At 46.6% G+C, this 27895-nt stretch overlaps 1 protein-coding gene and 2 pseudogenes across 1 annotated transcript in view; 1 reads left to right on the top strand and 2 right to left on the bottom strand.

The window, feature by feature from the left end:
• Positions 1 to 960: 960 nt before the first annotated feature.
• Positions 961 to 27895, top strand: part of LOC147437958 (UBQ, helicase-c and DEAD-like helicase domain-containing protein) — a 136426-nt gene continuing 109491 nt past the window's right edge. The window contains exon 1 of the mRNA XM_086487349.1: positions 961 to 1173. Within this exon, the coding sequence (XP_086343475.1) occupies positions 1021 to 1173 (153 nt within the window). The 5' untranslated portion in view covers positions 961 to 1020. The remainder of the gene's footprint in view (positions 1174 to 27895) is intronic.
• On the bottom strand, positions 12756 to 13785 carry LOC147437960 (uncharacterized; annotated as a pseudogene).
• LOC147437959 (nuclear envelope-associated protein 2-like) lies at positions 23443 to 27232 on the bottom strand (annotated as a pseudogene).

The following is a 27895-nucleotide window of genomic DNA, read 5'->3' as shown; positions in this document are numbered from 1 at the left end:
CTCTCGCTTGCACCCAATCCCCTCCACCTCCAAAGGCCGTGAAGATCTTGTTCCTTGCCATGCCTGGATCATGAGGGTTGTGCTGGATAATAGATGAGGAACGAGAGAGAGAGAGAGAGAGAGAGAGAGAGAGACTATCCCCCAAGGTTCCTCCTATTTTTCCTTCCTTTTTTTGTTATCGGGACACACATAGTTTTATAATATTCACTATATTGTATTATATAATTAATTCTCTCAATTCATTGTAAATGCAAATGTGAGTTGTAAATTACCATAATTTGGAGAAAATTCCCAAACTATCCCTCAAGTTTGAAAAATTTCCAAAATAACTTTCACCAAAATTTCTCAAAACACCCTTAAATTCTCTAAATTTCTTAAAATACCCCTTTAACTTCTCGCAAAGATCTTGTAACACTGGTGTTGCAACTATTCACAGGAGGATTAGTTCTCCCTCAATCGAAGATGATAGAACTAGGGTTTTGGATGGCATTGTGGGCTCTCAAGCTGAAATGGCTTATTATTAGTAGAACCAATTGCCTTTGTTTGTGAGCTTGTTGCAACGTTAGGATTTGACGACCATCCACCATGCCAAAGGCTTTCAAAATGTCATAGGAACGGCAAAGAAGGAACCAAGATGTCCACAGCACGGTGGAATGGAAAATCGCCCATCCACGTGGATTGGGAGGATTTTGAGTATATTGTCTATGGAGTGGCATCCACAAAAATCGCTTGTCCAAAACAAATTTTGATAAATATGTTTATATATATGTTAAATAGTTATAAAAGACACTACAGACTTCAGGCTAGCTCGTTGGTTAAAATTTTTACATATAGGGCACTTGTCGAAAAGACTAACCTGTGCATCCAAAATTGAGACAAGGGTATTTTGGAAATTTTAGAAATTTGAGGGGTATTTTAATAATTTCCCCAAAATAATAACACCTACGCTCGAAAGAAAAATCGAGCTTTGTGAGGCTACGTAGTGTTCAAGTCAGGCCCGCGGTATGCTGGAGTTGCGGAATGGCAGAGCAGGAGGTGGAAATCCGTACTCTAGACGGGCGCAGTACAAAAGTGCAGGTGAAGGGAGACGAGACTGTGGGCAGCCTCAAGAGACTTTTGCACCAACAGAGCTTGCTATGCGCTCCAACTCTTCCTTTCCATCTCTTCCTCCGGGTAACTTCACTTCTCCTCCATGCATGAAGCATGTAGCCGTGAGAGATGGCGGCCACTGGCCCCTGAAATGGGGCCATAGGGTGAAGCCCAGGCATCTATTGTGTAACCAAACGTCGAGCAACTAGTAGGCATGCCCAGAGACTGTCCCTAATAAGGTGGCTTCAACAAAAACAAAAGTGCTCACAACATGTATGAATGTGAATCTCCCATAACATAGGAGGTGGTACCTTCTGCTTCTTCAATGTGGTTGACTTTACCTTTGTCTTTGGCTTGAAGTGTAGATGTGAGACACACTCACGGTAGCAGAGAGAGAGAGAGAGAGAGAGAGAGAGAGAGAGAGAGAGAGAGAGAGAGAGAGAGAGAGAGAGAGAGAGAGAGAGAGAGAGAAGAAGAAGAAGAGGATTTTAACGTCATAGGAAGCTATCCCAAGAGACCTTAAAGATCTATCTGACAGAGGAGAGTCGAATTCAAGACTTGTTATTCAAGAGGGAAATACCATATATATATATATATATATATATATATATATATATATATATATATAGATATAGAGAGAGAGAGAGAGAGAGAGAGAGAGAGAGAGAGAGAGAGAGAGAGAGAGAGAGAGAGAGAGAGAGAGAAATGAAATGAAATGTTATATTAACGTCTTCAAAAGGCCAAAATGACCTATGAGACCAATCAGTTACAAAATAGTGAATCTAATACCATGTCTGGGTACAAAAGAACTAGAAAAGAACTAGAAGTGGAACAAAATACTACTACTACTACTACAATCTAAAACTACGTGGGTGTAGCAGCTGATACAATAGGTACCCGGTAAACTGGATGTAACAGTGTGTGAAACAAAGATGGAAGAAATGGTGAGGATCCATCCTCATCTGCACTCTGGATGTCGAGAGAGAGATGATGAAATGAAATGAAATGTTATATTAACGTCTTCAAAAGGCCATAATGACCTATGAGACCCAAAAGTTACAAAGTGGTGGATCTGATACAAAGTCAGAGTAACAAAATAACCTAAAAATAGTACAAAGCAGAGATATATACTATGGGGTCCTAAGTTGGTCGATGTGAGCCAAGCAAAAACTAAGCAAAAAAAGGGGGGCGGCTTGTTGGGATAGCTGAATCACAAGAGATCTAGCATCGATCGTTGGCGAATCTCATCAATTTCCTCCATGGTTAGTAGTCTGACTGGGCGTCTTGCATGCCTGGCTAGCGTGCTCCGAATTTTCTATCGTAGCCTCCATCGATGCTGTGTCGTTCTTCGCAGTCGCGGGCGCCTGGATTTCCCCAGTTCAATCGCTCGATCAATCAGTGTGCCTCTGGTGTGAGACGAGGGGGAGCTCTGCTCTGTGGAGAGAGAGAGAGAGAGAGAGAGAGAGAGAGAGAGAGAGAGAGAGAGAGAGAGAGAGAGAGAGAGAGAGAGATGATGAAATGAAATGCTATATTAACGTCTTTGGAAGGCCAAAATGACCTATGAGACCACAAAGTTACAACATGGTGGAATCTAGTACAATGTCCGGGTACAAAAAGATACAAAGTGGGGTACTGAAAAAATATAAAAAATCCTTCCCTACTAGATGGTAAGTGGGGGGGGGGGCTGGGACTCATACAATATCTGATACAAGGGTAGATACAAAAGTGAGCATGATATACAATCCTTATCAGGATCACAGGAAGCCCATCATCGGTCGTTGGTGAATCTCATCAATCTTCTCCATGGTCAGTAGTTTGACCGGGCGTCTTGCATATCGGGCCAGGGTGACCTGAATCCGCTGATGTAGTCTCCGTCGATGTTGTGTAGTCCTCCTCAGCAATGGGCGCCTGGATCTCCCAAGCTCAGTTGCTTGGTCGATCAACGTGCCTCTGGTGTGAGAAGAGTATAAGCTCTACTGTGGTTGCTACACCTCCGTTTGCACAATATCCGCTCTACAGAAGAAGTCTGTGATCCGTCTTTGAGACTGGCTAGCCTCTCCTCTCAACAAGCTCTCTCTGTGTCTTTGTAGCTTTAGCAAGAACAATACCAGACATCTCTGGTCCTCATACCCCATGACTCTAGAAAGCGGTCCAAAACCCTCTCTGAACAAGCAATGGAAGCGACTTCGTATCTCATAGTAAACTGGGTAATGGCATACATAGTGCAACTCTGTCTCAGCCTCCCTATGACATAGGGGACATGTCTGGCCTCTACTGACACTCTGCTAACTGTCTTCCTCTGCTAACAGTTGAGAGGAATCAAGTCCTAAGCGTGCATATCTGTCTCTGGGAAGGTCCCACAAATGGTGTATAAAGGAGGTTGATCTGGTAAGGGCTTCAACCGCTTGGGGGGGGGGGGGGGGGGGGGGGTGGGGCAACTAGCTCTGCTCGAATAATGTCGTGGTATTGAAGCCTTGGCTCTAATAAGCCGTGCAATCATAGAGACCAGAGGCTTCTCCATACCTCCCCATCCATTAGTGTGACCTTTCCTCCCGTGGTGGTGCACGGAAGGCCCCCATATCTGAACTCCATATAACAATGCAGAAGCCACCAAAGTGTCAAAAAGCCAGAGCTTCGTCCGAGGCTCCTGAAACTGGATCTGTGAACACATCCTCTCCAATCCACCTAATGCTGCATAGGCTCTAGTCAATCTAGTGTTTGCTGCTCTCCACAATGAAAAAATAGGCTCAATAAAGATCTCCCCCAAATATGTGTAAGCATTTGTATTGTGAATGCCGGTGCTGATCTCCTAATCCACCATGGGGTGGTGTTAAACACCATAACCTTGGTTTTGCCAAGGTTGACAGACAAACGAGTATCATGAGCAAACCTTGCAATGCATCCAAATGATGTTGCATCCCCTCTAGAGAGCCAGAAATCAACACAATATCATCAGCATATAACAATAGTGGAATCCATGTCCCTGTCAACTAGGCACCTCTATCACCATCTCTCTCAATGTAGTCTAAAACCTCATCCACATACATACCAAATAGTGTAGGAGATAGTGGACATCCTGTAGCAGGCTCCAATGTCACTTTCACAGGACATACAGTTAGTACAATTGGTCTAGTCTGGTTCACACTGGACGGACTCTTTGGGCTAGGCAGTGACACGTGGCAGGGATACGGACGGTGGTCTAGTGGACATTGTGGCCTGGTCGCCACCACCACTCAGTTTGGAGATAGACTTAGATGGCAGACATTTATGAGCCGTTGGTGGCTCTTTATGGTGGTACATGAGTAGTAGCTGTTGGGTCATCATTATCATCTCCTTCATATATGGTCCAGCGTCGTCTCTAGAGTAGAGAGTCTTTACACAGCACGTCTGCACCATCCCTGCACATCTGAGCCTCGACACCCCCCATTGTACCCGTGAGTTCTGGGCTGGAGCTAAGTGTGCTGCCACGCCAGAGTCTGTACTGGTTCCTTTGAGATAGTCGAGTCCATATGTTCTGGTCTGTTGCTGTGTCTCGATGTTGATTTGCCGTAATGTATTGTTTCCTGTGTTTTCATTCTGTTTGAGTGAGATGTCACGCACATTGCACTGAGGAGCACCCACTGTAGAGAGCACGACACACTATCCACGCTACAGGTGCTCTCATTTTTGGCACGCCCGGTGGGACCTCAATTGAAGTCTCACTCTGTTGAGGTACAAATTGAGGAGCTAGCTGGTTTTTACCTAGCCTCACCTACTTCGCCTTGCACAGTGCAGCCTGCTGATCTGATCCAATTTCACCCTAGACAGGTTAGTCTAGTTGACCGAGTCTCTCGCCCTGCTGGTCTCGTCCTCTCTCGCCCTAGTCCAACTAGCTCTCGTCCTGGTCTAGTCCTTCCTCGTCCTTGGTCCAGCCAGGTGGTCTAGTCACTCGCCTTGGTCTAGTAGAGTCTAGACCGGTGTTCAGCCAGTTAAAGGTCTTCTTGCCCAAAACTTGGTTGGGTTTGTGGTTACTGCATGACACATACAAGGCGGTCATTAGAGCATCAAAGCGCACTACTGAGTCCTTTGAAGTACTACCACAGAAGGCGTCAACCCTTGGTACCTAGTAGAAGTCCACCAACCTCATGACCCATACCTCCACATACGGCATCATCCGTTCCTCCATCCGGTTCTACATCTTCCAGGTCACTTTCCCCAGTAAAGCCCTCTCCCATTTTGTTACAACAAGCTATTGAGCAACAGGCTTCTGAGGAAGAGGCCATGGAGGAGTTGACCAGTGTTTTGGCCAAGGTAAACATCAAGTTTCCTACTTTCAAGGGACTCTCCTCAGAAGATGCAGACGACCATGCAAGGAGGTTTGTATCTCTTTGTAGAGGTCGTGGTCTTAAAAGAGAAGATGCTTATTTGGTGTTGTTTCCATCAACCTTGGATGGTTTAGCAGACAAGTGGTACAGTCAGTTTGCAGAGAATCACTTTCCAACTTGGGCAGCTTTAAGACAACAGTTTTGTGCAGCACTCAGGCCAGGGGACTTCCAAGAAAAGATTTTGGATGAGTTGGCCAACATGGTGCTCTAGCCAGAGGAGACTTTTGCAGAACTCATGACTAAAACCAAGTCTCTGGTTGCCAAGCTTCCTCAGCAACCAAGGGAATTTATGGTCAAGAATTGGGTAGAGAAAGCTCTTCCAAAGACGTCTCAACAGAAACTACGCGAAAGTCTTCGATCTGAAGCATCTTTGGAAGAGTTTATAGCGGCCGCTACCAGGATAGAAGGAGCAAGGAGGCTATTCAAGGATCCCCTTCAAGTGGAGACTGCCTCAGCACTCACGGAAAATCCCTCTGACCCCTTGCTTTCTCTATGCAGGGAGTTAGAAGCACTGAAGTTACAAAGAGCACTGCAAAAGGAGAGGTCCTTCTCTCTTAGACTGGAAAAATCTCCACATCACGAGGCATGGAATAGATCAAGCGCGAGCTAGAAGAGCTCAAGTCTCAGCGGGAGACTAAGGCTATGGTTTGGTGTAGCTCATGCCGCTCCCTAGGGCACCCTCCACATGAATGCCCCCTTCGGGTTTACTGGCACTTCTGTGAAAAGTCTGGACATGAGGACAAGGATTGCTACTACCTCAAGGGATTGCGACAAATACAACAAAAGTCTTGGTCCTACTCTTCCACAAGGGCCAGCACCTGCATCCAACATGGTTTCTCCCTGTGGCCATCCACACCATATGCCACCTTTATTGATAGCCCCTCCTATGCAAGGTATGCAAAGTACTTTTCTGTCTCAGAGATTTTATCATTCCCATGCTCCCTCATCACCTCAAAGCTTCTATGCCTCCACCTCCAACTCCATGCACCAGGAGCAAGGACCACCTCGCCCTTCGACTCGCCCATTGAATTGGCCCATTTTGTGCTACAGATGTAAGGTGCAGCGGAATGAATGTTGTTCTTTCTCAAGATGAGTGATCTATATTTGCTCAAGGTTCCTTTTAGTTCTTATGGAAGGGAGAGCCTTCCGTTCTTAATGGAGAGTGCTATGATCACAAACAAAGTGAGTGGACACTGTGCGTGCAAGTGTATGAGACTGAGAGATAGAGAGAAGAGAGATACGAGACCAGAGACGTAAAACCCTCCTCCGAAGGCCCCACTCTTGTTGGCGAGAGTGGTCTACGATTGATTGCACAAACGGGTACAATGATGATGCATAACACTGATGCAGATCTAGGCTATGTCGACGACGACGACAACCGGGATGGCGATGACGACAATAAGGCTGAAAATGGGATGGTTCTAACTGCTGTCCAAAAATTCTAAGTGCTGAAATCTGCTGCGATGGAAAACGCTGATTTCGAGGCTGTCACGTGACACATCCCAACCCTATGTGTCCGTGGACAAGCTACACCATAGCAGGGTTTCAGTCAGTTCAGTCAAGTCTAGATTAGCAGTGATCTGGCACTTTTGTGAGTCTTCGTAGACCGTGCATTCCCAGTCACTTAGCATAGATTCATATCCTCCGGTTGCACACAGCATGATCATCGGAATTCCCATCAGAATCCATTAGCATCAGTTAAGGGAATTTTCAAGTGCATTTAGCCTATTTTCCTATTTTTGGTTATTTTCACTTATTATTTTTAAGTGACTTTCCAACAAAAGTAGGTAGGGCAATTTTGCTAAGTTAATATATAAGAAAACGCAAGTTAGCACTTTTTGGCAGAAGAGGCAGCAGGAGCTTCCCGCTCAACAGGCAACTTCTCAGCAGTACCCCCCCTCAGCACCATCGCCTAGCCTCTAGCAGCTTTGGCGTTTCCTTCACAGCAGATTCCTCGCCATCCCCCACCCCAGTTCCTGGCATTTCCTCATCCAGTAGACATCGCCAGCAAGTCACTTCAGCCATAGCGTTTTTGAAGATCGTTAGCACATCAGCTTTCAGCAGTTTGTGGTGTTTTTCCATCAGCAACATCAGCGTTTTTACATCAGCCTATTAGCGTTTTTGTCCCCCTTCAGGCAGCCCTCAAAGCTAGCGTTTTTGGGATTGCAACCATCAGCAGCCATAGCATTTTTGCCTCAGTTTTTCAGCCTTTAAAACGCAGCCTTGTCTGCAAGGTTTCAGCGTTTTTACAGTAGAATTTCAGCAAGGTAAAACTCAGCCTTTGCAGCGTTTTCAGCAGATGCAAATCAGCCTAAAAACGCAGCTTGACAAGTACAAGACTTCAGCGTTTTTACCATCAGCAGGAACCCCGACAAGAACCATTCATTTTCAGCCTTAAGACAGCAGTAAAGCAATCAAGTTCAGCCCCGAAACAGTCCAAGAAATTCAGCATATAGAAGATCACAGTTTTCAGCCTAAGTCGTCGTCGTCATCACCGTCGTCGTCATCGGCATAGTCCCATTGCATCAGTCCATTTCATACACATTGTACACCTTTGTGCAATCAAAGTAGACCGCTCTCGCCGACAAGAGTGGGGCCTTCGGAGGAGGGTTTTACAACCTCTCGGGTGTCGTATCTCTTCTCTCTCCTTCTCTCAGTCTCATTCACTTGCACGCACAATATCCACTCACTTTGTTCGTGATCATATGACTCTCCATAAGACGGAAGGCTCTCTCCTTCCCTAAGAACTAAAAGGAACCTTGAGCAATAAAGATCACTAATCTTGAGAAAATACAACATTCATTCCGTTGTACCTAACATTGGTATCAGAGCTTTGGAAGTGTTGTGCATTACTCAAGGAAAGAACCACAAGAACCACAATAATTTTTTTTGCTTGTTGCGATCGCACGAACCCAAGTTTACTTGGGCGTGGCGATTCCTAATCGTGTTTTGTTGAAGAGTGACAGGAATCCCAAGAAAGAAGGGCTTGTCCAGCCTCCCCTTGTGTCTCTTTTCACTCATTGAGAGCGGACTGTGCACTTAGCGGCCGGCGAATCGACATGAGGTGGGAAAAAAGCAACCTTGGTGTGAGCGCAAGGCCGCCAAGGGGTGCGCCCACAGAAAAGAGTAGAACTCGGGTGAAGAGAAGATCCTTCTCAACGCGATTTGCAAGCGAAAGAAAACCTCAAGAACCTCAAGAACCCCAAGAACCCAAGACCCTCAAGACTCAAGAACCTCAAGAACCTCAAGAACCCAAGATTCTCACGAATCAAGGACCTCAAGAACCTCAAGACTCTCAAGAATCCAAGTTCCTTGCGAGCTTAAGACCCCAAGATCATAGTGCATGGTCGTCACCCGAAGCGGAATGGATACTTCGCATACAGGTGATGAGCATGAGAGAGGCGACGAAGACTCGTCCCCACCCGGAGATGATTTCTTCAACCCTCCCCCTTCGCCATCTACGCCACCAAGTGCACCAGACCCTATGGAGGCAATGATGAAGCAGATGATGGCCAGGATGGATAGACAGGAAGCCTTGCTTTAGAACGCGAGCGCGACACAAGAAAAGAACTAAGGAAGGAGGAAGCGGCAGCAAGAAACGCGGCATTGGAGGCCGATCGTGCCGCTCATAGATTGGCTTTGGAAACCGAGCGTGAAGCTCGACGAGAGCTACGCACTCAAGAAATTTTTTTTCCGAGAAAAAGATCCTTCTATTAGTTAATGAAAGCTGCCCGTAGGGCTACAACCACCTCTGCAAGAGAGGGCTACAACAAACACGATGGGGAGACTCTCCCAATGAAAGAACAACATATATACAATGAGGCTAAATCAAGGGATGGGAGGAGGGAAGAGTCACACAGGTGGTTGGTAGTGCCATCTGAGCACACCCTGGACAATGGTATAGAAAGGCCCAGGGCGCCAGAGTCGAAGGAAAGCCTCGCGGCGCTCCTGCATGTGGTCGGAGCTGCCCTGTAGTCCCTCAAGCTGTCCTCTGAGAGTAAGGATCAGCTCTAGCCAAAAGTCACGAACAGTCTCTGCTGGCGGCACAGAGCGGGCCTCAAAAATGCGAAAACAGCAGGTCCGCCATATGAACCACAGTGTCAGGCCACTGATGAGCTCCCAACACTCCTCTCTCTCACTGCACCACTCCTGTGGAGTAAGCTTTGTAGCAGGCTGGAGTGTAGGCCGCCCCCCCTTTATCACTATCATCCTGCTGGTGGAAGATAGCTCAAACTGAAGTGCCGGGCCCGTGAGAGTGGACCAAGCCGTTGCCCCCCAAGTGTACTGTCTAGCCGTGGAGAGAGTAGGCATCAGCCGAAGAACTCGTAGCCACACCTGCTGGGCCGAGGGACAGTCCCAAAGACAATGACGCTGACTCTCCACCAACTGGTCACAGGTTGCACATGCGGCCGAGAGACCACTATGCACAAGCGAGCTCCCTACTGCTGTAGCTCTGTGTTCAACCAGCCACTGAAACAAAGTGACGCGCCTCGGCTGTCTGGAGTCCCACAGCCTCTGCCAAAAGGCTGCCAAGAACTAGACTGTGAGGCCCTCCTCCTGCCAATGACGTGCTGCAGCGGGACGGGCCTCTCTCTCTGCTGCAAGTATATGACGTCCAAGCCGAACAGTGTACTGAAAGAAAGGGACTCCTGGGTGGTCTGCAGAAGAGAAGGGGTCCCTCCATAGCCACTCACCAGGATCCCACTGTACTTGTGCCAGTGGACAACACTCCCAAGCCCATAGCCTCAAGTGTCCAGTCTCAAGAGCTGCTGGGTCAGGGTCTATGATGCAAGTCCTCCCACAGATGCCACAACTCGGATCCTCTGAAAACAGCACTCTGCTACCTCCGGGGCCTCTACTGCAACTCGCTGTAATCGTCCCCCACCCTGAAGCTCGAAGAACAGGGCTGGGACAGTCTCTGAGCATACACACTCAAGAATTGATTGCCCAAGTCCTAGCCTCGAAGATCGAACCACCCAAAGATCGTGGGAGTTCGTCAAGTGGCGCAAGCCACGACGCGGATTCCAACCATCCAGTCATAGAAAAGTTGACTTTCAGTAAGTATGACGGTAAGATGGATGCTACAGTTATTCATTCTTGGTTGCATCAATTTAATGCTTATTTTGGGACAACTAAGAAGACAGGAAATAGCAAAGTTTTGACGGCAGCTATGTACCTTGCCGGTGATGCCATTAATTGGTACCATGCATGGCAAGAGGCACAGCTAGCCGCACACCTAGGGCCAGCCGACAATTTCACGCCCCTCTCTTTTAGTTGGGCTGATTTCCAAGACAAGCTCAAGGCGCGGTTTATGCCACCTCAGTACCTCGCACGATTGGCGCGCTCTCAAGCAAAATGGTATGCCAGTCATGTATTTTTCTAATCGTGTTTTGCAGCTAGGTACCCAATTACGCATGTCGGATGATGAGCGCAAAGAGGCTTTTCTCTTTGGATTGGACGAGTATATCAAGTACGATGTCGAGGTACTCGATCCAATCGATCTCAACAAGGCGGTAGCGATTGCTCTCACATAGGAGATGAAGCACAACAAGGGAAAGCCTAAGGAGAACAAGACTTCCACAAGTACCTCGTAGACTTCTCAGAACCCTCAGAACGGTAAGAACGGTAAGAATGATAACTCTTCTAACCAATCTTCCAACAGTCTCTCATCAAAGAATTCTTCCAATGAATCTAAGGGTAAGGCTAACACAACTGCTAAACCTAAGCTTATTCCAAATGAAAAGGTAGCACAAGGAATTGTAGGAGGATACATCACGTCGGAAGAACAAAACACTTATTCTAAGGAAGGTCGTTGTTTTCATTGTCACATTAAGGGTCACATAAAGCGAACATGTCCTAAGCTTGAATCGAATGAATCTAAAGAACCCACAACACCCACTACATCTGCCAATGCAATGAATGATAACACGGGTGTGCCCAAAGTTTCTCAGGACCCTCCCATTGATGATTCTCTCATTAAATGTTATGGTCGTACGTCGGGGCACCGTTTTGTCATATTGTTTGACCCAGGTAGTATGCATGATGTGATCAGTCCCTCTCTTGTTGAGAGAATCCGCCTCGAAGTAAGTCCGAGATCTCCTATTGAGGTCTCTGGCTTTCATCCTGGTATGGACGCTCTCATCACGAAGGAGTGCCTTGATGTGTTGTTTGCAATTCAACAGACTGCCTTCACTAGAAGATTTGTTGTTTCTCCTCTCTTAGGATGTGATATGATTTTAGGCATGAAATGGTTTCGTGAAATAAACCCTCTCGTTGATTGGGAGGCTAACACTTTAACTTTGAATGCCAAAAGTGATTCTCCTACTGTCTTTCATGGAGTGGATATTGTTCCTTCTCCATCTCGCATTGCTAATATGCAGGACAAGGTTGAAAGGATTCGGGATAAGGAGATTCTCTCAATCTCTTTTTCTCCACAGTATATACACTGGATTTGCATGATTCTGAGAAGCAGGAGGATGATTTGGATGATAAAGATAAGCATGATGATTTGCATGATCAAGATGTGATTTCTTACAAGCATGATGATTTGCATGTTGAAGATGTGATTATTCACAAGCATGCTGAGTTAGTGGATGCTTTTTCTAGCGAAGCTAACCTCGTTGTAGATGTGATCAATCACGGAGAACCGATCTTGGCTCTCGAGTCGAGGTCCAAAGAACCCCCACAAGACGATTCGATCATTCAAGAAGAAGCGATCTTGGCTCTCGAGCCTTGGTCCAAAGAACCCTCACAGGAAGTATTATGTGTTTACATGATTGATACGCACGCATTGTTCGATGGTTTAATTCGTGATCTGTTCCTGTATTTTAGTCAGCATCGTTATGTGATCCCTTTTACTAGGCATGAGTCCCATAGTTGACACGTACGGTCACGTACGATGGTTACACGTACGAAGACGTGCGGTACTAATCGAACTAAAAAAAATTAGACGTACGTTGAAGTAACGTACGATGCAAAAAAATAAATCATATATCTTTTAGAGCCTTTAGTCTATTATGAGTCGTGACATAGACCTTAGTAATGTAACTACTTAGTATTAAGTACTTACAACTTAAAGGAGATGTCTTACAAGTAAGAACATTAAAGATTTGGCCATGGACATTGGAAATGGCAATGTTCGAAAAAAGATGATTATGATTGCATTTGATTTCATAATTCATTACATAAGTAGAGAGTCGAGGCTCGAGAGATACAAGTGACACAAAGTAGTACAAAAAAGTAGTGACACAACTCATAGTCTCATGGCCCAATGGGTGCAAACTTTAAAGCATAAAGAGACTTCTAAGTGCTCATATCGCTCTCATCACCGGAGTTGTGGTCCGAGCTTGAGCTAGAGGTAGCTGCATCATCCTCATCGGATGCACTAGATGCAAGACCATAATCTCCCTCACTAAGGATGTTGCCCTCATCATCAAACTCTGGCTCTCTAGGATCCGCAGGCCTAGAAATGGACACATTCTCCAAAGTGGTGTCCGCCATAGTAGATCCGCTACCCGAGCCTCGCCGCACATAGGTCCTGGGTGTCTGTGCCGACGCTCTTCCACTCCCACGAGCAACCGAAGTGGAAGCTCCTCTACCTGTAGTTGCCAAAGCTCGCTCAACCACCTTCTTGCGGGACCGTGTGTGAGAGACGGCGATCAATCTCCTCCAACTCCAAGTAGAGGTCTCGAAATATTTGCTCCTCCTCTGGATCGCGATCTTTGTTGAGACTCTTAAGAGTCTCAATGGAGAGCTTGCATTCATCTACATTCACCTATTTGTCATTTACAACATGCAGGAAGATCAATGGAGTTAGCAATTTGGCATGCCAAAAATATGACCACATGATACATCATACATCATACATGTGAAAGCATAAATAAAGAGTATGATGTAGCCAATTCAATTACCTGCCTAGCCATTGGCATCTCATGCATGGACCGCAACATGCGTAAATTGGAGCGACAATAGATAAGCCGCTCCAATTGCTTCGTAGAAAGCTTGTTGCGGATCTTGGTGTGTATAAGAGAATACGCCGACCAATTCCGCTCACATGCACCCGATGAGCAATCCTAGAGCACATAGATGATAGAAGAGGCATGCGATTTGAATTGTGGGAATTGAGAGGTGATTTATGTCACATGAATGATGAATGTCAAATGATGACATGATTGAGATTATAAATTTATAATTTATGGTATGGTATTATGTATAATTATTAATATATATGATATACCTGTCCAAGAACCCTCAATGCCACCCTTTGAAGGTGAGGCAATTGATAGCCAAAACATTCCCACCAAAAAAGAGGCTTCACTAACGTGTCGGTCATCCGAAGCACTTTATACAATGGCAATACCACCATGACAAGACTCTTAACCTCTTGCCAAAACTCCTACTTCAAGCAAAGCCGTTGGATGGCCTTTGCATCTTGTTGGGATGATTGGGTCTCTTCTTCAATCCATGCTTTGAACTCATCCGAGACCATTGTCTTTTGCAAGTTGGTTTGCACATCATAGAGGCGCTCAAGGAGGAGCCACATAGCGGCAAAGCGTGTTGCGGAAGGCTTCTTCAACTCCAAGCCGGAGTAAGTGCGATATATCGCAAGTACTCTCACCTTTTTGTTGATGAAGTTGACGATGGAGAGGGCTTGGGTTAGAATGTCCTTCACCCAAGGTAGGTCGCCAATGTCCTCCAAGAGGAGGTCAATGCAATGAGATGCACATGGAGTCCATACTATGTGTGGATACTCCGCCTCTAGCTTTTTGGCCATGGAAGCACAATTGGAGGCATTGTCGGTGATTACTTGAATGACGTTGCTTGGACCGATCTACATATGGAGAAAGAAGGGAAAGTGAGAAGAGCCAAGGCAAAAGACAAAATTGAAAATAGTAGATACTTGAGAGTGGAATCAAAAATTTTACCTCTTTTATGGCTTGATGAATGTGGCGGTAAATGAAGGCACCCGTGACCTTTTTCCCCCTTGCTCCCGCATCAACCGCTCGCAAGAAGTAGGTGCCAAGAGGGCATGAAACAAGGATATTAATGATTCCCCTCTTCTTGCGGTCACTCCATCCATCGGTGAGAATAGAGCAACCATACTTTACCCATCCGGCACGCATGGGGTCAAGAGACTTGTCGATTCGTGCCCTCTCTTCATCGAGCTTCTTGGTGCGCATGTCATGGTATGACACTCCCGTCCACCCCTCACATGGACCAACCGCGGCAATAGCCTTCACCATGCGTTTCCAACGATCCGTGCCAAGAATATGAAAAGAGAGATTGCACTCAATGATGATGTGTGCAATCTCTATCTCCGCTTGTCGTTGCCTCTCTTTGAGGAAAGACAATGGATTGGAAGTTCCACCCACCGTTTGTGCAAGAGTAGCTTGCTTTGGAGGCCGCCCACCATGACTTCTTTTGCTCTTCTTTGAGACGCTACCACCCTCGGTGGAGGCCATGGTAGCGGCGCCGGATGCAACGGACATTGATGGAGAAGCATCCTCTCCCGAATTGGAGAGATCATGGTCGGGCGGAACCACCTCCTCCGATGCCTTTGCAACCCCCTTGCGCGTCTTCAAGGGGAGATACTTTGCTTTGCACTCTTGGAGAATGTCGTCGGGGATATTCGGACAAGGGCCCGCTTCCCCTCCCATCTTGGTCAAGTGGATGATAAGGGGGGTGGAGCTTGAGGTCATGGTCTTGGGGCAATATTTGCAATACCATTTGCAAACATTTTGCTTATTCTTCACCCTTTCAAAGTAGCGTCAATGCTTGTTGAAGGCTTCATGAAGAGCGGGCGACATTATGGAGAGCTTGAGGGATGGGGAGTGATGAGAGAACTTTAGAGTAATGGAGAGCTTGAAGGAGATGGATGGAGATGAAGGGAGCTTAAGGAATAATGGAGAGCTTGAAGTAGATGAAGGGAGCTTGAAGGAACAATGGAGACTTGAAGAAGATGAAGGGAGCTTAAAGGAATAATGGAGAGCTTGAAGGAGATGAAGGGAGCTTGAAGCCTTGATGGAGTGCCAAAGCTCCCTTGATGAATGGAGAGAGCTTGAGTAGGGAAGGAGATGAATGAGAGAGCTTGAGGGAGATATGGAGAAGAGGAGAGAGTGGGCAACCTTATATAGGTTTTGAGGAGAGAGGGAGAAGAGGGTTAAAGAGAGAGCATGATTCAAAATTCAAATTTCATGTGCCATGGCCATGGCCCATGTGGCTTTGTGTGTGTGTGTGTATGTGTGTGTGTGGATGTTGGAGAGAGAGAGAGAGAGAGAGAGAGAGGCTTGATGGCACATTGGCATCGTGCATAAGGGCTTATGATGCCCCAAGGCTCCAAGGCCCCCAACGTTCAAAAACTGCCAGCGTTAGGCGCTACAAAATCCGCCAACTCAAAAACGGGCAAAAATTTTCGGCAACGGTCAAATTTTTTTGACCGGACGGAACCCGGACGGGATGGGACGGAACGGACGGGATGTTCCGTTCGACGGACGTGGACAACCCTGGGCCGCATGACATACTGTATGTTGAGCACGTTTCTCTCATGGATGAGCACGAATGTATGCGGATTGTTCATGAAAAGCTGAAAAGTTTGTATGTAAGGAAGTCACATTCTATATCTCTTTCTTGGCATGACACAGTTTTCGAAAGAGCACATGATTGTATGAGCACCAAACATGGGCATTTCCATTGTGATTTGCCACAGTTGATTGATTTCGATCAATCAGAAAAGATTTGACCTCATTGTTTGCATGTGTTTGATGAACGGGTTGTCACACCGTCTATTTGTTCATCTACATTGCATGCACAGTCTTTAGAGAAGACTATTTTTTTCCTTCACTTTACATGGAATGGGTATGTTCATGGTTTTGTGTTGGAGATGGTTTCAGGAATTTTCAGCCATGGAGATTCTTGAAGACGAAAGAAGCAGATCTCTAGACGAAGTTGACGCAAGAAAGGAGATTCAAACGACTTTGTGTCGCTTTCGGCGCGGCCCAAAGAAGCAAGCGTTGCAAACCTTTATGAAGTTCAAGTACCGCTCGACCCACACAGCAGAGTGGGCCGGCGAAGAGTCCCTTCCAGGATTCCGGATGCTGTTGGCGATCTCCCTCGACGCCATACAGTTCGGTACCAGTACCTCACTTTGAAAAGGAGGGGATGTCACGTGACACATCCCAACCCTATGTGTCCGTGGACAAGCTACACCATAGCAGGGTTTTAGTCAGTTCAGTCAAGTCTAGATTAACAGTGATCTGGCACTTTTGTGAGTCTATTCGTAGACCGTGCATGCCCAATCACTTAGCATAGATGCATATCCTCTGGTTGCACACAGCATGATCATCGGAATTCCCATCAGAATCCATTAGCATCAGTTAGGGGAATTTTCCAGTGCATTTAGCCTATTTTTCTATTTTTGGTTATTTTCACTTACTATTTTTAAGTGACTTTCCAACAAAAGTAGGTAGGGAAATTTTGCTAAGTTAATATATAAGCAAACCCAAGTTAGCACTTTTTGGCAGAAGAGGCAGTAGGAGCTTCCCGCTCAACAGGCAACTTCTCAGCAGTACCCCCCCTCAGCACCATCGCCTAGCCTCTAGCAGCTTTGGCGTTTCCTTCACAGCAGATCCCTCGCCATCCCCCATCCTAGTGCCTGGTGTTTCCTTATCCAGTAGACATCGCTAGCAAGTCACTTCAGCCATAGCGTTTTTGAAGATCGTTAGCACATCAGCCTTCAGCAGTTTGTGGCGTTTTTCCATCAGCAACATCAACGTTTTTACATCAGCCTATTAGCGTTTTTGTCCCCCTTCAGGCAGCCCTCAAAGCTAGCGTTTTTGGGATTGCAACCATCAGCAGCCATAGCGTTTTTGCCTCAGTTTTTCAGCCTTTAAAACGCAGCCTTGTCTGCAAGGTTTCAGCGTTTTTACAGTAGAATTTCAGCAAGGTAAAACTCAGCCTTTGCATCGTTTTCAGCAGATGCAAATCAGCCTAAAAACGCAGCTTGACAAGTACAAGACTTCAGCGTTTTTACCATTAGCAGGAACCCTGACAAGAACCAATCATTTTCAGCCTTAAGACAGCAGTAAAGCAATCAAGTTCAGCCTCGAAACAGTCCAAGAAATTCAGCATATAGAAGATCACAGTTTTCAGCCTAAGTCGTCGTCGTCATCACCATCGTCGTCATCGGCATAGTCCCATTGCATCAGTCCATTGCATACGCATTGTACACGTTTGTGCAATCAAAGTAGACTGCTCTCGCCGACGAGAGTGGGGCCTTCGGAGGAGGGTTTTACAACCTCTCGAGTGTCGTATCTCTTCTCTCTCCTTCTCTGAGTCTCATTCACTTGCACGCACAATATCCACTCACTTTGTTCGTGATCATAGCAGTCTCCATAAGACGTAAGGCTCTCTCCTTCCCTAAGAACTAAAAGGAACCTTGAGCAATAAAGATCACTAATCTTGAGAAAATACAACATTCATTCCGCTGCACCTAACAGAGGCTGTTTTGGTGCTGCTGAAAAATGCTAATTTGCCTGATGGAAAACGCTGAGATGCTGTTGTGTTTTATGGCTGAAAATGCTGTTGTGCTGCTGCGATTTAGTGCTGAAAACGCAGGCTTATCTGTTGCTGAAAACGCTGTATTGGCAGCCCTGCTGGCGATGGTGGAAACGCTAAATGCAAGGGGAAAGGGCTGCACGGTATCTGCTGAAAACGCCAAGGCCAAAGAGAGGCTAGCGATGATGCAAAACGCTAGGGCTGATGGGTGATGGAAACGCCAAGGGATCTTGGAGAGTCTGCTGAGAGAGGGGAAACCTGTCGCCAATGGCCTGCTGTTCTCCATGCTCATCTACCATTTAGTGCTAACTTTGGTTTGTTTATATATTTTCTTACCCAAATTGCCCTACCTACTTTTGTTGGAAAGTCACTTAAATTAATAAGTGAAAAATGTCAAAAATAGGCTAAATACACTGGAAAATTCCCCTGATGGAATTTGATGGATTCTGATGGGAATATTGATGATCATGCTGTGTGCAACCAGAGGATATGCATCTATACTAAGTGACTGGGCATGCACGGTCTACGAATAGACTCACAAAAAGTGCCAGATCACTTCTAATCTAGACTGACTGGACTGACGGAAACCCTATTATGGTGTAGCTTGTCCACAGACACATAGGGTTGGATGTGTCACGTGACATCCCGTCCTTTTCAAAGTGAGTTATGGTACCGAATTGTATGGCGTCGAGGGAGATCGCCAATAGCATCTGGAATCCTGGAAGGGACTCTTCGCCGGCCCATTCTGATGTGTGGGTCGTGCGGTACTTGAACTTCATAAAGGTCTGCAACGCTTGCTTCTTTGGGCTGCACCGAAAGCGACACAAAGTCTTCTGTGGCTCCTTCGATGCTTCAGCTTCGTCTAGAGTCGTGCTTCTTCCTTCTTCAAGAATCTCCATGGCTGAAAATTCCTGAAACCACTTCCAACACAAAAACATGAACATACCCATTCCATGTAAAGTGAGTGGAAAAAATCTTGTCTTCCTCAAAGATTGTGTAAGCAATGTAGATGAACATAGAGACGGAGTGATAAACCGTGCACCAAACATATGCAAACAATGAGATCAAATCTCTCTCTTATGATCTAGAGCAATCAACTGTGGCAATTCACAACGGAAATGCCCATGCTTGGTGCTCATCCTTTCTTGTGCTCGTGCTACGAATGTGTCATGCCAAGGAAGAGACATGGAATGTGACTTCGTTACATACATACTTTTCAGCTTTCCATGAACAATCCGCATACATTCGTGCTCATTCATGAGTGAAACGTGCTCAACGTACAATATGTCATGCCTAGGAAAAGGGATCACATAAAGACGTTGACTAAAATACAAGAAACGATCACGAATGAAACACTCGAACAATGCGTGCGTATCAATCATGCGAACACATAATACTTCCTGTGAGGGATCTTTGGACCTAGGCTCGAGAGCCAAGATCGGTTCTTCACGTTTGATCGGATCTTCCTGTGGGGGTTCTGTGGACCTCGACTCGAGAGCCAAGATCGATTCTTCATGATTGATCGAATCTACAACGAGGTTAGCTTTGCTAGAAAAAGCATCCACTAACACATCATCCTTGTGAACAATCACATCATCTTCATGCAAATCATCATGCTTGTGAGAAATGATAAATCACATCTTCATCATGCAAGTCATCATGCTTGTCTTTATCATCCAAATCATTATGCTGATCATTGTCAATCAAATCATCATCATGCAAATCATTGTCATTCAAATCATCATGCTGCTCACAATCATGCAAATCTTGTGTGTCATGCTTTGGAGAAGAAGAGACTGAGAGAGTCTCCGTCTCCTGAATCTCTTGCATCCGTGCCGGCACTTGAGAAAAGATTTGCAAGAACTCTTGCATGTGTCGCTCACACTGTTCTTGTCTTGCCTTTCTTTCTGCTTCTCTTTCTGCTTTGTCTTCTGCGTGCCTGCGATCCATTTCTGCTTTTATTTCTACGTGTCTGTGATTCATTTCTGCTATTCTTTCTGCATTTCTTGCTTCGCGTTCTAAGTTCCTTTCCATAAACATCAACTCCAACTCCTCCACAGGAGTTAGCGCAATCCTTGACGTAGATGGGGAAGGGGTAGAGTCGGAAAAACCTCCTGGTGGAAAAAATTCTTCTTCGCCTCTCTCATGCTCATCACTTCCAAGCTAAGTATCCATTCCGCTTCGAGTGATGACCATCCTGAAGTCGTTGGTTCTTGTGGTCTTGGGTTCTTAAGTCCACGAGGAACTTGGGTTCTTGGGGGTCTTGGGTTCTTGAGGGTTTTCTTTCGCTTGCAAACCGTGTTTGAGAAGGATCTTCTCTTCACCCGAGTTCTACTCCTTTCTGCGGGCACACCCCTTGGCGGCCTTCTGCTCACACCAAGGTTGCTTTTTCCCCCACCTCACGTCGATTGGCCGGCTGCTAAATGCACGGTCCTCTCTCAATGAGTAAAAAGAGACACAAGGGGAGGCTGGACAAGCCCTTCTTCCTTGGGATTCCTGTCACTCTTCAAAAAACACGATAGGAATCGACACGCCCAAGCGAACTTGGGTTCGTGCCACCGCAAGAAGCAAATTTTTTTTCTTGTGATTCTTGTGGTTCTTTCCTTGAGTGATACAGAACACTGCCAAAGCTCTAAGGTGCAGCGGAATGAATGTTGTTCTTTCTCAAGATGAGTGATCCATATTTGCTCAAGGTTCCTTTTAGTTCTTATGGAAGAGAGAGCCTTCCGTTCTTAATGGAGAGTGCTATGATCACGAACAAAGTGAGTGGACACTGTGCGTGCAAGTGTATGAGACTGAGAGATAGAGAGAAGAGAGATACGACACCGGAGACGTTGTAAAACCCTCCTCCAAAGGCCCCACTCTCGTTGGCGAGAGTGGTCTACGATTGATTGCACAAACAGGTACAATGATGATGCATAAAATTGATCTAGATCTAGGCTATGTCGACGACGACAACCGGGATGGCGATGACGACAATAGGGCTGAAAATGAGACGGTTCTAACTGCTGTCCAAAGAACGCTAAGTGCTGAAATCTGCTGCGATGGAAAACGCTGATTTCGAGGCTGGTTTGGTGCTGCTGAAAAACGCTAATTTGCCTGATGGAAAACACTGAGATGCTGCTGTGTTTTAGGGCTGAAAACGCTGCTGTCCTGCTGCGATTCAGTGCTGAAAACGCTGTATTGGCAGCCCTGCTGGCGATGGTGGAAACGCTAGATGCAAGGGGAAAGGGCTGCGCGGTATCTGCTGAAAACGCGAAGGCCAAAGAGAGGCTAGCGATGATGCAAAATGCTAGGGCTGATGGGTGATGGAAACGCCAAGGGATCTTGGAGAGTGTTGAGAGAGGGGCCAATGGCCTGCTGGTCTCCTTGCGCATCTACCATTTAGTGCTAACTTTGGTTTGCTTATATATTTTCTTACCCAAATTGCCCTACCTACTTTTGTTGGAAAGTCACTTGAATTAATAAGTGAAAAATGTCAAAAATAGGGAAAATAGGCTAAATGCACTGGAAAATTCCCCTGATGGAATCTGATGGATTCTGATGGGAATACTGATGATCATGCTGTGTGCAACCAGAGGATATGCATCTAGACTAAGTGATTGGGCATGCACGGTCTACGAATAGACTCACAAAAAGCGCCAGATCACTTCTAATCTAGACTGACTGGACTAACGGAAACCGTGTTATGGTGTAGCTTGTCCACGGACACATAGGGTCGGATGTGTCACGTGACAAACAAATGCGGGGAATATGGTCATTACCAAAGCAAATGCCCTCTACCCAAAGGGTCCCCTCCCTGTCGTCATTGACCTGAAACGACGGATCACTACAGTAAGGATTGCCGTAAACTTCGTGCATCCACGGCTTCGAACCCAAGTCAAAGCCAGAATGAGGTTATCTTTCCCAAGCTCAATCTGATAGCAGTTAGCACCGTTCCTCAGCCGTCCCCTTCTACCCACGTGGTTATCCCTCAAAATAAGCTGCAGTTGGTAGAGGAGCCATCAGGTGTCCTCACTCGGGCCCAGAGAGCCGCTCTCAGTTTTAGCATTCCAGCAAGTTCAACTGCCCCACACATTCTCACAACAATGGATACCCTGCCTTTAGCTGTTGACAAGCTATCCCCCAGTGCCAAGAAAGAATCCAAATCTTTGCTCTCCAATATTGATGAAGCTTTCTTTGAAGCAGTTTCCTACCTTTAGAACATCAAGGTACCAGAGAAACCACTGGTTGAAAAAGAAAAGCTTACAGTAGAGACTATCTTGAAAAACACCTTTTCAGCAAGTGTCATTGTACGACATGCTTTGACTTGATGCAAATTTTTGAAGTGACACCCTTTCCATCATTCAATCTTTGTATCCTGGTGCAGCCAGTGCAGCCCTTAGAGTCCTACATGATTTCATTTCCCGCTGCTCCGCTCACTGATTACAGGAGTCCTCGTCTCATCGCGTCTATTCTAGGGCGCGACTTCTCTGGTGTCATAGTGGATGGTGGGTTAGGTATCAACTTGATGCCCGAATTCACTATGTTGGCATTGGGTCTCCAGCCTATGCGGCCTGCTCCCTTTACAATGACTTTGGCAGACTAGAGGACTGTCTACATTGTGGGAATAGTAGACAAGGTCCCTCTGCAGGTACAAGACTTTACTTTTAACTTGGATTTTGTTGTGGTTCGTCTTCCCCAGGTTGAGGCGGATTTCCCTTGCTCATCGGTAGACCATGGCTGCGACACACTAAAGCACTTCATGTTTGGGGAAACGATGCCATGTGGATGCGTACTCCTGGCTCCCCGATGCAACCCATTCGCCTAGGAGGCATGGATCCCGTCGTACAACTTAGTTCTTTGTCCCTAGAAACCAGCCTTGAATTGGAACAGCCTACTCCACCTGACGGGTCAGATGAGGATATGTTGGAGTGGTTGGACGCTACCAAATCTTTGCCTTGTTATGGAGTTTCTATTCACTCTTTGCCTGGAGGTACACCCTCTTCCAATGTTTCCACAGTAACTAAACCTAATAGGCCACCTGAGCCAGCACAAAGGTTGAAGGTCACAGAAGCTACTCCCCGTGCGCCCTTGGTGGTAGCCTTTGGATTTGGTGAGCCCATGAAGAATCATAGAAGCGGAGGGAAATCTCCTCTACAAGAGTTCACCCCCCTTCAACATCAGCCCTATCGGTGTCTGCTTCTCCGATCAGAACAAAGCTCTCCTTTGTGTCTAGCAAACTCCCTTCACAAAGCTTCCTCAAGTCGGGATACAACAAAAACAATGTTGATTTCAAGCTTGATGGATTCCCTGATCATGATATCTCTCTGCTTGAGTGCCATCTCCCCTCACTACCCTCTCCCTACCTCCTCGCCCTTACCCCCCCCCCTCTCTCCCTCGCCCCTACTCACCCACCTTCCCCCCTCTCGCCTCTATCTAGCCCCCCCTCGCCCCTCTACCCACCCCTCGCCTCTTGCCCACCTGGCCTCGCCCCCTTGTCCTTGCCCAGGCCTTGCCCCCCGTACCCACCTCTCGCCCCACTTTTATGCTTGGTAACAGATGGTTGGGATGCTAGCCGAGCTCGAAGATCCTTCAACTCTTTTTCCTTTCTTTCCGCAATCCTTTGCAATTTCCGTGATTGGTTTCGTGCTTGTTGCAACCAAAATTCAAGCTTAAGAACTCTCTTTTTCAAATCCTGATCTGCACTTCGATGATTATCCACGTGCACTTCAAGCTCCCTGGCCTTCATCTTGAGTTGAGCAGAAAGTAGTCGCAGCTCTTCTCTCTGCCGCACAATCTCCTAATCTTTCACACTCAAATGCTTCACAAGCTGCTCAGTATTTTTCATGGCAAGGTCTTGAAAGGAATAGAGAAGGTCGGAATCTTTTCGGTTGATCATCTTTGCACCTGCTAATTTCATCTCCGCCTCCATCTTCTCTACTTCATCTTTCAAATGTTTTTGGGAGCCCTCTCTTTTATAAGGTTCTTGCTATAAGGCATTGGTCTCAAATGTCTCACGGATTGATCCTAGTCTTGCCCGTCCATCTACCATTTCTCGTAAATCCTGCATCACAGATTGCTCTGCAACAGCGGCAGTTGAAGTCGTTTGGCCATTTCTTTTCCTCCAAGCTTTTCTGTAAAACCTCCAACTCTCTTTCCATGGCAATTGCTTTTGCCTCAGCTGCCTGTCTTCTGGCAGTTTCTTGCTCTCCACCTCTAGAGTCTGATACTTCGGGTGTAGCAGTGGCCACAACTCTATCTCTTGGATGACAGAATCAAGAGCTCACCATTGTACAGATGCAATACCTAGTGGTTTTCTTTCACAGTTTTTCAGTATTCCTCTCATCGAGACGGTGAGCGGTCTTGTGGCGGGCAACCTGTAGCAGGCTACAGTGTCACTTTCACAGGACACACAGTTGGTCTGGTCTGGTTCACACTGGACGGACTCTCTGGGCTGGGCAGTGACACGTGGCAGGGATATGGATGGTGGTCTAGTGGTACCACCACCACTCAATTTGGAGATAGACTTAGATGGTTGACATTTATGAGCCGGTGGTGGCTCTTCATGGCGGTACATATGAGTAGTAGCTGTTGGGTCATCATTATCAAATGCTTCATATATGGTCCAACGTCGTCGTCTAGAGTAGAGAGTCTATACATAGAACGTCTGCACCATCCCTACACATTTGAGCCTCGACACCCCCCATTGTACCCGTGAGTTCTGGGCTGGAGCTGAGTGTGCTGCCACGCCAGAGTCTGTACTGGTTCCCTTGAGATAGTCGAGTCCATATGTTCTTGTCTGCTGTTGTGTCTCGGTGTTGATTTGCCGTTATCTATTGTTTCCTGTGTTTTCATTCTGTTTGAGTGAGATGTCATGCACATTGCATTGAGGAGCACCCACTGTAGAGAGCACGACACACTATCCATGCTACACATCCCTGTTTCACCCCGGTAGTGGAGTGAACTAAAGTAGATAGTCCCTGTCACAAGGCGGGCACCACGTGCCAATAGAAAAGAACAGACTGAAACAGACTTTTAGCACTTCAATAACAACTGAATTGAGAGAGAGAGAGACGACACGGACACGGAGTGGCGGAATTCCACCCCAGAGAGTATTGGCCCCAAACCTTGGCGCCCCTTTTGGTATTTCTTTATATTGCATCATCAAAGTACAAGCCGGTACTTCAGGCTCTGCACCTTCTCTAGGAAGCATGCCAGAGAATGAGCCCTAACCTCATATTTAAAGGCCCTTGGCCTAAAAAGCAATTATAGTGAAAAGCCTTCAAACTTAAAAGCATCTGGTCCAAAAGCAAAGCCAAAAAGCTGCCAGCGTAAATCACGGAAATCCGTACAGCCTGCCACGTCATCAGCCAGCGCAAATTTCGAAAATCTCCCTGCTGTTCTAGGGTTTAGGGTTAGGGTTTCTGCAGTTTTAGGGTTAGGGTTTCCAGAATTAGGGTTTGCAGGTTTTAGGGTTTCTGGCAAAAATTAGGGTTAGGGTTTCTGCTCTCGGGCAACCACGTCATCACTTTGCGACACTTTTTTTGTTACTTGTTCTTCTTAGGGTTTAGGCCCCTCGATCGGTAGCTCCGTTCTTCAGTAGGTCGAGACATCAGCAATTTGTTACAGCCCGCCCCTGTGACGTGCGTACATGTCCCACTATTGACCTGTATAGTGCCATGATCCCCCAAATCAGCTCTTTAGGCACTCCCATCTCTTGTAGCCTGCGCATCAATCTAGCTCTGAGTACTGTGTCAAATGCTTTGTGGAAGTCCACAAAGCTGCAATAAATCCGTCTCCCATGTGCCCTACCCTCCTCAATAATGGCTCTGAGTGTCAGAATGTGATCAAGAGTAGAAAAATCTCTCGTGAACCCTGCTTGCCTTGCGTCTCGTACACCTTCCCGCTGTGCCCATCTACTCCGCTGCTGCTCAAGAATAGATGCATACAACCGTGCCGGTATGTGTCCAATCATGATAGTGTGGTAGTTCCCATGCTCCATAGGGTCTCCTCAGTCGTGACTTGAAGATAGGCACAATAGTGGATAAGCTCCAAGTATTTGGCAGGCCCTCACACATGGCACGGTTACACATCATCGCTATTAGCTCTGCAAGCAAATCCCTCGCATGTATAAATTGCTATGCTACCAAACCATCATGATCATATGCTCTCCCAAGGTTGCATCCTTACGTATGTACGGAACCTTTCCGTACGGTACGGTTCAGTACGCACCGTACGGTTCAGCATGGTGGTAATTGGCAAATTTGGGCGAAATTGCAAGGATAAGGTGGGAAATGGGAACGCGAGCCGTTTTGGGCTTTTGGGTGGTCCGGAAGCCTAATAGCCAAGGGTTACAACTAAAAACTTATTGCACGTAACGATTTCCAGATTCCAAAGAGCAAGTTTTTGCAGAGACTTCACAGACAGTAGCACAAAGACTATGGGTTTTTCACTAAAACATGGGTTTTTTACAAATGGTACATATCTATCACGTACGTGAGAGGTGGTTCAGTACGGTAGTACGTTCCATACGTACCTAAAACATGCTGTACACTACATACCTTTCCACCTTGTGCTCTCCCGGTCCTCATCCTATCAATGGCCTTCTTCACCATCTCAGCTGTGAAAAAAGCACGTGTGTGTGGGCATGACCTGGGGAGGTTGGGAAGAGGTGGCTGTCTAGGCACTGTGAGGATGATGCATACTGGCCCCAAGCCTCCGTAGCAGTGATCGCAAGAGGAGTGGAGTGCTCATGGAAGAGTATCCATGCCTCACCGAGTCCTGACTCAAGAATAGCTGATATAGATTCTGCTCTAATCGTGTAGAAAAGCCCTCTTGTTTCGCCGCGCTAGGTGTCCGAAGGCAACCAGCGACTGTCTGAGAGTGATGTCTCCCAGAAGTACCTCTCTCTGGAGTCTGGCTCTCATCTCGCGGCACTCCTTAGGAGTCCGTTTCTCGAGTAAAGGTGTAGCGGGTAGGAGTTGCTATTCGTGGCCTGTGTGCTACACTGAAATGGAAAGAGATGGTCATCGACAGAGGCGTGATCCACTGCTACACCAACAGGTGTGGGTCCAACTGTGAGGTCCTAGATACTAGAGATAAAGCTAGGCTGTGCCATGACATAATCCACTGTACTGGCTCCATGTCTCTGTGGGAAGCATGTAAAACCACCTGCAGCTGGAAACCTCTGTAGGCCATTCAAAATGGCCAGGTAGCAAGTTTGAGTGCGGTCCCATAGGTCTCATGCCGTCATGCGGAGCGCTTCTCCATGATGACCAAATCCCACCTTTCCTTTCTCTTTGGCATGACTTCTTTCAAAGTCTTTTTTCGCTTCCATGGAGGGGAAACGAAGGATCAATGCTCTCTCCTTTGAAGTCTCCCCATTCCCTTCTTCCCCTTTTCTTCCCCACTCTCTATGCCTTAGTGTATGTGGCCTCACCACCCATCATGTGTAGGAGATCTTTGACTTCGCCTTCTATATTATCACGGTCTTATAATCTAGTTACGCAAAGCTCTATTCTTCCTTCTTTGCTCTTCCTCTAGGGTCATGTTAATGATTGTGGGAGTGGGAATAGATGTTGGTTCTTTCCCCTTCGCTTTTATGGCGACTTCTATCCACTTTTCGGCTTCATCTACCTTCTTTTGTGTTTTTGTGATTGCATCCACCCATGATGACGTCGTTGCTTCGTGTTGCTTCTCTTCCTCGATTTTTTGCACTTGTTCTTTGATGTCATTGACTTCGTTTATTACAGAGGGCTAGATTTCTCCCTCCTAGCATGAACAAGCGCGACACATGCAAGAGTTGTTGCGACTCTTTTCTCAAGTACAGGCACAGATGCAAGAGATTCGGGAAAAGGAGACTCTTTCAGTCTCTTCTTCTCCACAGCATGATACACAGGATTTGCATG

The sequence above is a fragment of the Adiantum capillus-veneris genome, chromosome 17 (genome assembly GCF_014529385.1).
Source record: "Adiantum capillus-veneris isolate H3 chromosome 17, ASM1452938v2, whole genome shotgun sequence".
NCBI classification, from domain to species: Eukaryota; Viridiplantae; Streptophyta; class Polypodiopsida; order Polypodiales; family Pteridaceae; genus Adiantum; species Adiantum capillus-veneris.
This window is presented reverse-complemented; position numbering and strand designations above follow the sequence as displayed.